General features: G+C 42.6%; 1 protein-coding gene across 1 annotated transcript in view; it reads right to left on the bottom strand.

Moving 5' to 3' along the window:
• The window catches only part of pde6a (phosphodiesterase 6A, cGMP-specific, rod, alpha), a 79,770-nt gene that overhangs the window by 64,026 nt on the left and 3,662 nt on the right, over positions 1 to 12,082 (bottom strand). The window contains exon 2 of the mRNA XM_068042956.1: positions 8,266 to 8,418. Coding sequence (XP_067899057.1) covers positions 8,266 to 8,418 — 153 coding nt within the window. The remainder of the gene's footprint in view (positions 1 to 8,265; positions 8,419 to 12,082) is intronic.

The raw sequence follows: 12,082 nt of genomic DNA, 5'->3' as shown, positions 1-12,082 counted from the left end.
AGCCGTTCACGGTGTCGCCGATGCTGCCCCCGCCACGTGATTGGTACATCAGTATGTTAAATGGCTGCCCACCGCAGAATCTCAGCAGCAGGTCCCGTGCGGAGCAGCTGCCATTTTCTGGAGCAGCGACGGGACAAGATCCAGTCCATAGGCTCCAAATCTCCATAGGTCTATTCGGCTTGACATTATGCTGCCAAGTCAGATATTCCAACCACCAATGTTAATTTGAGTTGACCCTACTGTAAAAAGTGGGATCAGGTTATTCTCACATCTATTGGCATTTCAGTAGCGCAACACCAGTGTAACATGAAAATAATGGGGGGAATTTTGTGCTCTCCCTGTGGCGGGTTTGGAGGCAGGGAGAGCATAAAATTGAGTGGGATGGTGGAGATGGGGTGGCTCCCAGCATCATCCCGGCTCTGCCAAAATTTAATTTGGAGTGGGAAGGCCTGTGAATGGCCTTCCCGCCCCGCAACCAATTGAGGACCTTAACTGGGCAATTTTTACCCAATTAAGGGTCTCTTCCTGCCACAGCCACAATTAGCCATGCGGCGGTGGCCTTGTTGCTTCCCAGCTCCGGGTCGGGACCCTCATTAAAAGGCACTTAGTGCCTGAATGAGGGGCCTAGCATCAGGAAGGGGGCCCCCCGCTGAGGATCACCCCCCTGCCTTTGTTGCTGTCCCCCTCTCCCCGTCCCTGTGACCCTCACCCTGCAAGACCCCTCCTGCCCTGACCTTTTTGAGGCCCAGTTCCAACAACACTCCTGGGCCTCGAGCAGGTGCACTTGCACATGACTCTGATTGGCAGATAGCTCTGCAAGGGCAAGTATTCCAGCACCAGGGTTCTTGATCCCTTGGAAGTCCTGCCGCTGTCCAGTTATGTGCCTGATTGGCACTACATTCGCTGGGCTTTCCACAGAAGATGCCTGCCACCAGGATAAAATTCTCTCCCAGTGTATGAGGTTTGGGTGGGTGGAGTGGAGCTTGGAAATTAGGAGTGTATCTTTTATAAAGCTAAGAATTACTGAAGATTGCAGCAGTAGACTGCAGGTAAGTTGTAAAATGTTTGGCAGAGTTAGCTCACTGTCAGCTACAAAAACAACAACAACTTAAATTTATATAGAACTTCTAACATAATAAAATGTCCCAATGAGCTTCACAGGGGCATTATAAAATAATATATGGCACTGAGCCACATAAGGAGATATTAGGGCAGATAACTGAAAGCTTGATCAAAGAGGTAGGTTATAAAGACTATCGGAAAAGAGGAAAGTCAGGTAGAAAGGGAGAGAGGTTTGGGAAGGGTATTCCAGAGTTCAGGGTTTCGGCAGTTGAAGGCATGACCTCCAATGGTAGAGCGATTAAAATCAGAGATGCTCAAGAGACCAGACTTAGAAAAGCAGATATCTGGGAGGGTTCTGGAGCTGGAAGAGATTACGGAGATAGGGAAGGGCAAGGCAATGGAAGGATTTGAAAACAAGAATGATAATTTTAAAATCAAGACGTTGCTTAATCGGGAGTTACTGTAAATAACTGTGTACCTTATACAGGTACAGCACATAATTAGGAAAGCTAATAGAATGTTATTGTTTATCGCGAGGGGAACTGAATACAAAAGTAGGAAGGTTATGCCTCAGCTATGTAGGCCATTGGTGAGACCACATCTGGAGCACTGTGTACTGTACTGGTCTCCTTATTTAAGGAAGGATGTAAATGTGTTGGAGGTAGTACAGAGAAGGTTTACTAGACTAATACCTGGAATGGGCGGGCTGTCTTACGAAGAAAGATTGGACAGGCTAGGCTTGTATCCGCTGGAATTTAGAAGAAGAGTCATCTTGATAGAAACATACAAAATCCTGAGGGGTCTTGACAGGGTGGATGTGGAAAGGACGTTTCCCCATGTGGGAGAATCTAGAAATAGGGGGTCACTGTTTAAAAATAAGGGATCACCCATTTAAGACAGAGATGAGGAGAAATTTTTTCTCTCAGAGGATCGTGAGTCTTTGGAATTCTCTTTCTCAAAGGGCGGTGGAAGCAGAGTCTTTGAATAGTTTGAAGGCAGCGGTAGATAGATCCTTGAGAAGCAAGGGGGTGAAAGGTTATCGGGGGTAAGTGGAAATGTGGAGTAATCAGTTCAGCCATGAACTTATTGAATGGCGGAGCAGGCTCAAGGGGCCGAGTGGCCTACTCCTGCTCCTAATTCATATGTTCGTATGACAACAGGGGTAACTGTGCGGGACTGGGAAGAGAAGCCATTGCAGGTGATTCTCTGGCTATGATTAATTAGATAAGAATGGAAGCAGGCAAGTGCAGTCCCATCCAGTTAGGTGACAGTGGAGAGACATTGAGGAGAATGGTGTGATCAACTGCAGACAGATTGAGAAAGATGAGGAGGGAAAGTTTGTTTTTGTCACAGTAACATAGGATGCAATTTGTGACTTTGATAAGAGCCATTTCAGTACTGTGGCAGAGCAGAGATGTGATAGGAGGGATTCAACCATGGAGTTCCAGGAAAGATGGACACAATTTTGGGAGGTGACAACATGCTCAAAGACTTTGGAGAGAAAAGGTAGGTGGAAGATAAGACATAGTTTGTAAGGACAGAGGCATCAAGGGTTTTTCTTTTGAGGGGTGATGACAGCAAATTTAAAGGAGGAGGGGACACCACCTGAGAAGAGAACGGTTAACAATATCAGCTAAAATGGGAGCCAGGAAAGGAAGTTGAGTGTCAGTAATTTAGTGTAAATAGGGTTGAGAGAGTAGGAGGTAAGTTTTATGAACAAGATGAACTCAGATAGAGCATGAGTGGCGGGCGATAGGAGAGAAACTAGAGAAAGATACAAGTTCAGGGCTAAGGCCTTAAAGGAAGTTTGACCCAGTGGGCGAGAGGAAGGGAAGGAGATGGCAGAGGCAACTGATTGAATAACCTCATTCTTAGTGACAAAGAAATCCATGAGCTCCTGGCACTTCTTGTTGGAGGTGAGGGTGGAGGAGACAGAGAAGAGGGGTTTAAGAAGACGGTTTGTAGTAGAGAAAGGAAGCCATGGTTATCTTTGCATTCCAGGTGATCCTGGAACAGTGAGTAGTTTTTGCAGATGATAGTAGGACTCAATGCTTTATGGGGGTATAGTCAGATCTGGCGATGAATGGCTGAACCACTTGTCCTCCATATCTGGTCAAGTCTGTGTTCCTTGGACTTAAGTGAGGGGAGATGAGGATCATACTAGGAGGAATGGTCAGAATGAGGGAGAGTAAAGTCTTTAATGGAGTTGAGGGTATCAAAGGTGGAGGTGGAGGCAAGGTAAAGTGGGTGGCTGTGAGTATAAGTTTGGGAGTGTACATGGTGGGAGGGATTAAGGGAGGATAAGTGGGCAGTAAACTCAGAGGGGAGAGGACATGATGAATTGAGATGGAGGTTGAAATCACTGATGTATGAGAAGTCCCTTGGTGCAGAGGCTGAGGGAGGAAACCAGTGAAGATAGCTCAGTGAGAAAATTGCCAGTGATTGGATGGGAGGTAGAGAACGAGAATTTTAAATGAGAGCCAAGAAGTGTGGACCAAGATGCGTTGCTGAAAAGGAAGTGAAAGAGCTAGGGGACAGACCAAGGTTTGATTTGGTGATAAGAGCCACACCACCACCACGATGGTTTGGGTGAGGCAAGTGGAAGGTATAGGCCAGGTGGGGAGGCTTCAGTCAGGGGGAAGGTGTCATCACTCCTGAGCCAAGCTTCTATCAAGGCCTGATGTGGTTCAATCACCCACAATAAGCTCATGAATTGCAAGGGCTTTGTTCATGAGTGAGTGGACTTACTGGAGGGAGATGTTGAGAGAGGTAGTGACAGCTGGGTCATCATTCGGATGGGCGAGTTGGACATGGAGAAGATTGGCAAGATGAGCCCCCAGCCAGCACACAGTGTGGGAAGGTCAGCGAGAAAGTTGGGGTTACTCAAGAAAGTTGTAGGCTCATCTAAGACCAAGACAAGCCTGGGTTGGCAGCAGGAGCATAGGAAAGTCAAGAAGTACTGAAAGGTCGGGGAAGGGATTTGAGAAGATAGGGTACCTGAGAGGGGAGAAATGAAAGGAGGCATGATGAAAGGAGGGGGGGGGGGGAAATAAAGAGCAATGTAGTAAAAAGGGGGAGAGAATAGTGGAAATGGAAGTGAAGGGCTCGGGTCTATAGCTAGCTGTAATGGATGTGCCAACTTTAAAGGCCATCTTTCACTGAACGATCTGGCAGAGGCACCTAAAGAGGAGAGAGGCGGGCATTGGAAAGCGATAGAAGAACCAAAATTTTTCATCAGACTGATCTTTGGACAGATTTACCAAAATGATAGGAGGGCTTAAAGGGTTAAATTAAGAGGCCGGGTTGCATAAGCCTAGCTTATGTTCATTTGAGTTTAGAAAGTTGAGGAGTGAGCTAACCAAGGTGTTTAAAATAATAAGGAGCTCTGGTAGACTAGATACAGAGAAATCCAGAACAGGGAGGTATAATCTTAAAATTAGAGCTAGACCATTTAATAGTAAAAATGTGAAACATTTTTTCATGCAGAGGGTAGTGGGAATCTAGAACTCTCACCCCTGTGGATGCTGGATCAATAGAAATGTTCAAGACTGAGATCAATAGATTATTGTTACATAAAATTATCAAGGGAAATGGAACAAAGGTGGGAAAATGGAATTGATATACAGATCAGCTATGATCTAATTGAATGTTTAAAACAGGTTCAAGGGGCTGAATGGCCTACTTATGTTCTTGTATTCCTATGTCCCTAAATGCAGCAAAGGGCAGAAAAACTACTGGGTGCTCACAGGAGGAAACCTCTTGGATGTCCAGGAAGGGAAGTAGCAGGGGCATGAGTATCGGATCACTCACCCCCAGGACTACAGAGCAATGCCGTCAGAACTGCAGTGACCAGACGAGGGCAAGCACAGTAAAAGACTGGCTACTTTCCTTTTTCTTTCTGGGCACCATGGGCATGAACACAATGTTACAATATTCATCCTCCAAAATTACTAACCGTCCAAGTAACCTTTCACACTGCACTGTGGTAAGTCAGGACGGGTGGTGGTCACTAACTTGGGGTTTACATATACTGTAAGCTCCCAACAGTGATTAATTGCATGCAGAACTTTAAAACCCCTTACTCAACTTTAACAGAGTGAAACTAATAGATCTATTCCATCAGCTGTCTGATACCCCCTGGAAGCTATCCCTTAAAAGTTAACCTTTAGTTAATTCCCTCAATATTGTTACAAAAGCAAGTTGCACAAAATGAAAAGGTAAAAATAGAGGTGGCACTATAGACCTTGAGGGCTGCATCCTTTAGAGGAGCATCTGGGGAACATATTTCCTTCTGGTGAACCAGAATGATGTCAGTGAAGAAGAGGATGTTGAGGTCCAAAATCTTGCTTCATGTTCCTTTGCCTCAACCCTCTTGATGTCACCCCTCCACCACCTACTTTCACACTTATCCATCAATTCAGAAACTTTTTCCTGGGGGAAAATTAGAAAGTGCAAGTGAGGATGTGATATCAGACGATTCACAGAGTTTAAGGGAGCTGGAGGAGTGTGAAGCACGTAAAGCTGTACCAGCTTCCCAGCAAAGGTAGAATAGTAGGCTATTCATATCTTTGGAGTCACCACACATGCCTGAAAAGTAGGGTGCTCCAAGAAAATCACACCTATATGCAGACACTTAGGTCAATCTCTCAGCATGGGTGGCAACTGACAGCTGTGACTCTCATTTGTGATATCAGGAAACTTTCTCTTCATTGAAGGAATCAGTGGAGCATGGGGCGGTTGCATTGACATCTGTGACAGCCCTCCACCTCTGAAGCTGTCAGGAATCAGTTATTCCACATCTGTGGAAGCATAGATTGCTGACCTACTTGTAGTGGAGGCCAGATTTGACAGCATCCTGCATACTGGCTTTCCAACACTGAGGGCCAGGATGTGACCACTCTCTCAGCACTTCCAGGATCTGATAGCGGTCATAAGACCAGCCACCCTGTTGGTCAGTGGGGACACAGATTGATGACTCAGTGAGATGGAGGTAGCAGGTATAGACCTACATAAAGCTGCCATTTCTCAGCATTTGGCTCTCACCCTCAGAGCATCACGCAAACGGCACACAGGAGGTGATGCCTGGCTGCTGAGACACAAGTTTCAAAGTTGCAATCAGCAGCAGCTCCCCGCAGTGCCAAACTGCCATGATAGAAAGGCCACTTCAATCCCGTGAACCTTTCACACCACAGGTGCAGTCACCCCTTAGGTTACCCAAGGAGCAAGTCCAGATTAGGTGAACCAAAGCAAAAGTAGACAACCAGATGAAGCACAATGTGATGAAGGAATAATTACCTTTGGTGTTTTGGGGCAAAAGTCATTGGTTTGCAGAACTCCAATGATGATTATCCTTATTTATAGATATTTAAACAACTCTCCAAAAACATTAGTATATACATTGCGAATAGGCCCAGGCAGCAATGGAAATTACACATACGAACATATGAATTAGGAGTAGAAGTAGGCCATTCGTCCCCTCGAGCCTGCTCCGTCATTCAATACGATCATGGCTGATCTGTTTCTGACTCGAATTCCACACTCCCATCTACCCCCGATAACCTTTGATTCCCTTGCCTAACAAGAATCTATCTACCTCCGCCTTAAAATTATTCAATGACCCTGCCTCCACAACCTTCTGAGGCAGAGAATTCCAAAGTTGCACAACCCTCTGAGAGAAAACATTTCTCCTCATCTCTGTTCTAAAAGGGCGACCTCTAATTTTAAAACAGTGCCCCCTAGTTCTGGACTCACCCACAAGAGGAAATATCCTTTTCACGTCCACCTTGCCAAGACTGTTCAGGACCTTATTTAATTCAATTAAGCCTCCCCTCACTCTTTTAAACTCCAGTGAAAATAAGCCCAGTCTGTCCAACCTTTCCTCATTAGACAACCCGCTCATTCCAGGTATCTGTCTCGGAAACCTCCTCTGAACCGCCTCTAATGCATTTACATCCTTCCTTAAATAAGCAGACCAAAACTGCACATAGTATTCGAGATGTGGTCTCACCAATGCCCTGTATAACTGAAGCATAACATCCTTACTTTTATTTTCAATTCCTCTCATAATAAAGGATAGTATTCCATTAGCCTTCTTTAGGACTTGCTGTACCTGCATAATAACATTTTGTGACCCATGCACTGAACAACTAGATCCCTTTGCACCTCGGAATTCTGCAGTCATTCTCCATTTAACTAATACTCTGCTTTTTTATTGTTCCTGCCAAAGTGAACAATTTCACATTTTCCCACATTATACTCCATCCGCCACATTTTTGCCCACTCAACCTATCTATAATCAGTCTGGAACCTCCTTGTGTCCTCTTCACAACATACCTTTCCTACCTATCTTTGTCTCATTTGCAAATTTAGCTACCAAGCCATCACTCCCCTCATTTAAGTCATTGACATAAATTGTAAAAAGTTGAGGTCCCAGCATAGACCCCTGCGGGACTCTGCTCATCACATCCTGCCAATCAGAAAAGGACCCATTTATGCATTCTCTCTGATTTCTGCCAGCCAGCCAATCTTCTATCCATGCTAATAAGTTACCCCCTACACCATGAGCTCCTACTTTATGCAATAACCTTCCATGTGGCAACTTGTCAAATGCCTTCTGGAAATCCAAGTACAGTACGTCAATGTGCTCCTCTTTATCCACAGTGCATGTTACTCCTTGAAAGAACTCCAATAAGTTGGTTAAACATGATTTCCCTTCCACAAAACCATGGTGACTATTCCTGATGATCAATTCTAACACCTTCCCCACGACAGACTTCAAGCTAACTAGCCTATAGTTACCTGTTTTCTGCCTACCCCCTTGAATAGAGGGGTTATATTTGTTACTTTCCAGTCTGATGGAACCTTTCCAGAACCCAGCGAATTTTGAAAAACTAACACCAATGCATCTACTACCTCATTAGCCACCTCATTTAAGACCCTAGGATGAAACCAATCAGGAACTGGGGACTGGTCAGCCTGCAGCTCCATCAGTTTGCTCAGTACCACTTCCTAGTGATTCTAATTTCACCAAGTTCCTCTCTTCTTTCCATCTCCATAGCTATAGCCACATACACCATGGTCATTATGGGGCAGAATGTCAGCAAAATTTGCATTCACCCCAATTTTTAGGTTATAAAAAATAAAATAGTCATTGTAATGCCAAAATATCCATCATATGTGCACAAAAATTTTGAAAATTCTTACTTCTTCATCTTTCGTGGTGAAATGTGGTGCAGTTACTTTGTTTACCGCCATGACAACAGCAACTACATCTTTTCCATTCATTATTGGAGTTGCCAGAACACTTTTTGTTTTATACTCTGTAAGGGTGTCCACAAATTCACAGAAATTGGGGTCCTACAAAACAGAAAGCAGTCAGTATAATGGAGTACAATATTTCAATGATTTTACCACATTTTATTGACAATTAATCCAATTGTGACCAGCTAAACAACCAAATGTGAAAGCTATAGCCATTTGGAAACTCTCAAAACATATACCAAAATCTATTACTGGAACCTCCAGAAAGTATTATTACTATATCTGGTCCTAAACACAGAAGGATTTTTCCTACCTTAATATATTAAAATATCTCTATCACTAAGAAGATCAAGGCCAGTAATGTTATGGGAACACCGTCAGTTCCAGATTCTCCTCTAAGTTACACAGCATTCTGGATTGAATATACATCACCATTCCTGTATTGTCATTTGGCCAGAATCATAGAACTTCATGCTTAATATAATTGTGGGAGCACCATCACTGCAAGGACTGCAGCAGTTCCAGGCAAAGACCCGTTATTCTCAGGGTAATAAATTCACCTTGCTCACAATCCAAGAGCAAATAATAAAAACCTTTAGAAAAAAAACTACCCAATATTTCTCACTTTGAGTGAAGATCGACATTTACTTAGTTTGAAAATCTATAAAAATAAGCAATAGTAACTGGAGTAGGCCATTTCGCCCTTCAAGCCTGTTCTGCCATTCAGCAAGATCATGGCTGATCTTCTACCTCAACTCCACTTTCCCATGCTATCCCCATATCCCTTAATTCCCTTAGTATCCAAAAATCTATTGACCTCTGTCTTGAATATACTCAATGACTGAGTATTCACAGCTCTCTGAGATAGAGAATAAATATTAGTGAATTCCTCAACTACAAACACTTCACTGATCTTTCATTTTGCAAGTCATGCTTCTGCTTTCTTCAGTAAAGCATAATTGGCAGGTGGCTTAAATATTGTTCAATATTGTGCCACTGCAACATCTTGGCATGATTAAATAAAATATGGTGCAACTATCAGACAAATGTTTCCATGTTGCTTACAAATTTTAAAAAGGTCTTACATTAAAGAGGCAGGATCCTCAATAGCAATCCTTTCACTTAAGAGCTATTACCCCAAGCAGGGTCTTGGTTGAGGGCCACTCTCAAGATGCTGCAGCTTGTGGTGATGTGGTCTGTGCCTTTGATTCACTAAATAGTGAGCTACTGATTTCAGTCAAACATGAGAGAACAGTTATCAATGGAAGCAAAGCTTTCTTTCCACAAAAAATTCCTAGAAATTACTGTTGACAATGTTAACAGATAGATACTTAACATATTTGTGTGACAATCCTCTGCCCACTATAGCATTCAAAATAAATGGAAGAATCCCTGCATTGAAAGAGTGGACACACAAGCATTCTAAGAGCTCATTCTGTAAAATATAGTCAGCCGTCATTTGAAGGCTTGGAAGCCAATAATTCTCTAATAATAGGGCACAATTGTTTGAAAACTGGGGCAGTCCTGCCTCCCAAATCCCATGTGTTCTTTGAGAGAAAAGATAGAATTGAATCCCAGTTTGGGCAACATTCCACAGCTGACAGGCTGTGAAAGGATGCCAGAGGTATGCAGAATAGCAAATCTGGTGACGGACACGGATGAATGGAAGTTGGCTATAAATGGCTTCAAGGCTGTATTATAGGCATCACTGAATTACTGAGTAGTCTTTAATAAAAACTCTCCAGTTGGGAGAATTAATTATTGCAATCAGCTGTCATCAATGGGCATTGGCATGCTTTTATTTATTGATGCCAATTCAAAGCTGTCATCAGTAAATACCTTAGTACCAGCTGAGGGCAAAGAATTACACCAGTAAACTGAATTATTTTACACATGAAAGCTTTCAATGGGCATCAAATTTCCTTTGAGTGAATTGAAGCATTCACTGACTAATCCGATTTTGATGTCACCTTAGTGAGTATCTAGACTTCCACTAAAACGTAAAGGTTGAATTTGAACTCCAGGATGGAAAGCTGATGGGACATTTGGGCTATCTGCTCAGGAGCTGCAGTGCAAAGGCCAGTCCATTTTAACAAAGAGACCGCATCAAACTGACTAGTTGCCTGACCAAAGTGGGCACCCAGAGACATCATTTTGGCTTTCAGCTTGCAATAATAGAAAGGCTGAATGAAAGTCAGTTTATTCTTGGGTGGTGGGAGAAAGATGGTGGGGATCCCAAGATGGCAATGGTCCAAACTTTCTTTGTGGAGTGCTAAACTTACCTCATAAGGCCTTTGCTAAGTGTTTGCCAGGTTTTACTGAGCAAAGTGACTGTGGTGGAGGCTCCGCTCAATAGCCGATTAAATTTGAATTGGTGTCCTAATGAAATGATGGGGCTCCATTTACATTTATTCATGAAGATGTCACCTGAGCCAGGCAGGTACCTCAACTGTCGAAGAATCATCAGCATAAAATTGGCTACAGGGTGAGAAAAGAGCAATAAGTCCACTGCTTGGAACATAACTCCTGCTCTGCCACATTTCCATCTAGCAGGGGAATTAAAATTATCCATAAAGTATCAGACCTCCTCGAGGTGAAGGGCAATAATGCTAGAATGTATTTTCCAAACGGGTAAAAAGGTTTTCCATAAATTATATTGCTGTGAAGTTACCTCCGCACTAAAGAAAATAATTAGACTATGGAAAATATTTCAGAATATAATCCAATTACAATCCCCTTGATAATGATGTCATGTGTGGGTTATGACATGACTAGATAATCACAATGTTTTTGTTGCTCCACTGTCCATCATAGATTGTGGTTACATTATACAAAATATTAAGCAATTCTAAATCATTTGGCAGTTATTCTATTGGATGTTCTCATCAGTAACAACAGAATGGCAATGCTTAACGATGGAATCAGACATGCAACATTATCAACAGCATGTTGTTAGATACTAAAATGTCCTGTCACGACTGTTAGAATTTTATGCAATGCTACTGGACCTCAAGTAGCACTACATATTCTTTTATTCAGGGATTCACATGCTCATTTCCCAGCATAAAAAAGTTGAACCCAAAATTTTGATCTGGAATTTGGACCACAGCCATCACAGGCTCCCATCCTCCCTACCACAATTACTGTATTTTATGGGGTAGAAATGTATCAGCCCAAACATTTCTATGTTACAAAATTCAGTAAACTACATCCCAATAAACATCTGTATCTAGAAATACTGCAAATGCATCTACACTCCAAAATAATACAGAAATCATCTATGCCTCCCTCACAAACTTACACAAATATATTGGAACACAATGTTGTTAATGTACAAACAGATCTAAACCAGATAATATGATAAGTAACCCAAACCAAAACAAAAATAAATAACCCCAACTATACAAGAAAATGATCCTAAATATCCCCAACTATATCAGAAAATATTCGTGAACATGTTCAAGTATATAACATAATAGTGAATATCCCCCACTGTACCAGAAGTAAATATCCTTAATTATAACCATAAATATTGATCATGACTATTCCTAACTATGCCAAAATATAGTGACTTTTTCCAAATACCCTCAAAATATAAATACTAAAGGTTATATATCGGGAGCAAGCAAGGGTACAGGGACAAGGTGGCTCTTTTGTAGAAAAATATCGGCACTCGTTGGGCCAGATTACTTTTTTATGCCATGCTCTTCAATTCTATGATTCAATGACGAGCTATTGATTTCTCAATGAAAAGAGTTGG

Source organism: Heterodontus francisci, chromosome 12 (assembly GCF_036365525.1).
Source record: "Heterodontus francisci isolate sHetFra1 chromosome 12, sHetFra1.hap1, whole genome shotgun sequence".
NCBI classification, from domain to species: Eukaryota; Metazoa; Chordata; class Chondrichthyes; order Heterodontiformes; family Heterodontidae; genus Heterodontus; species Heterodontus francisci.
Note: the sequence above shows the minus strand (reverse complement) of the source record. Positions and strands in the feature narration are given on the sequence as shown.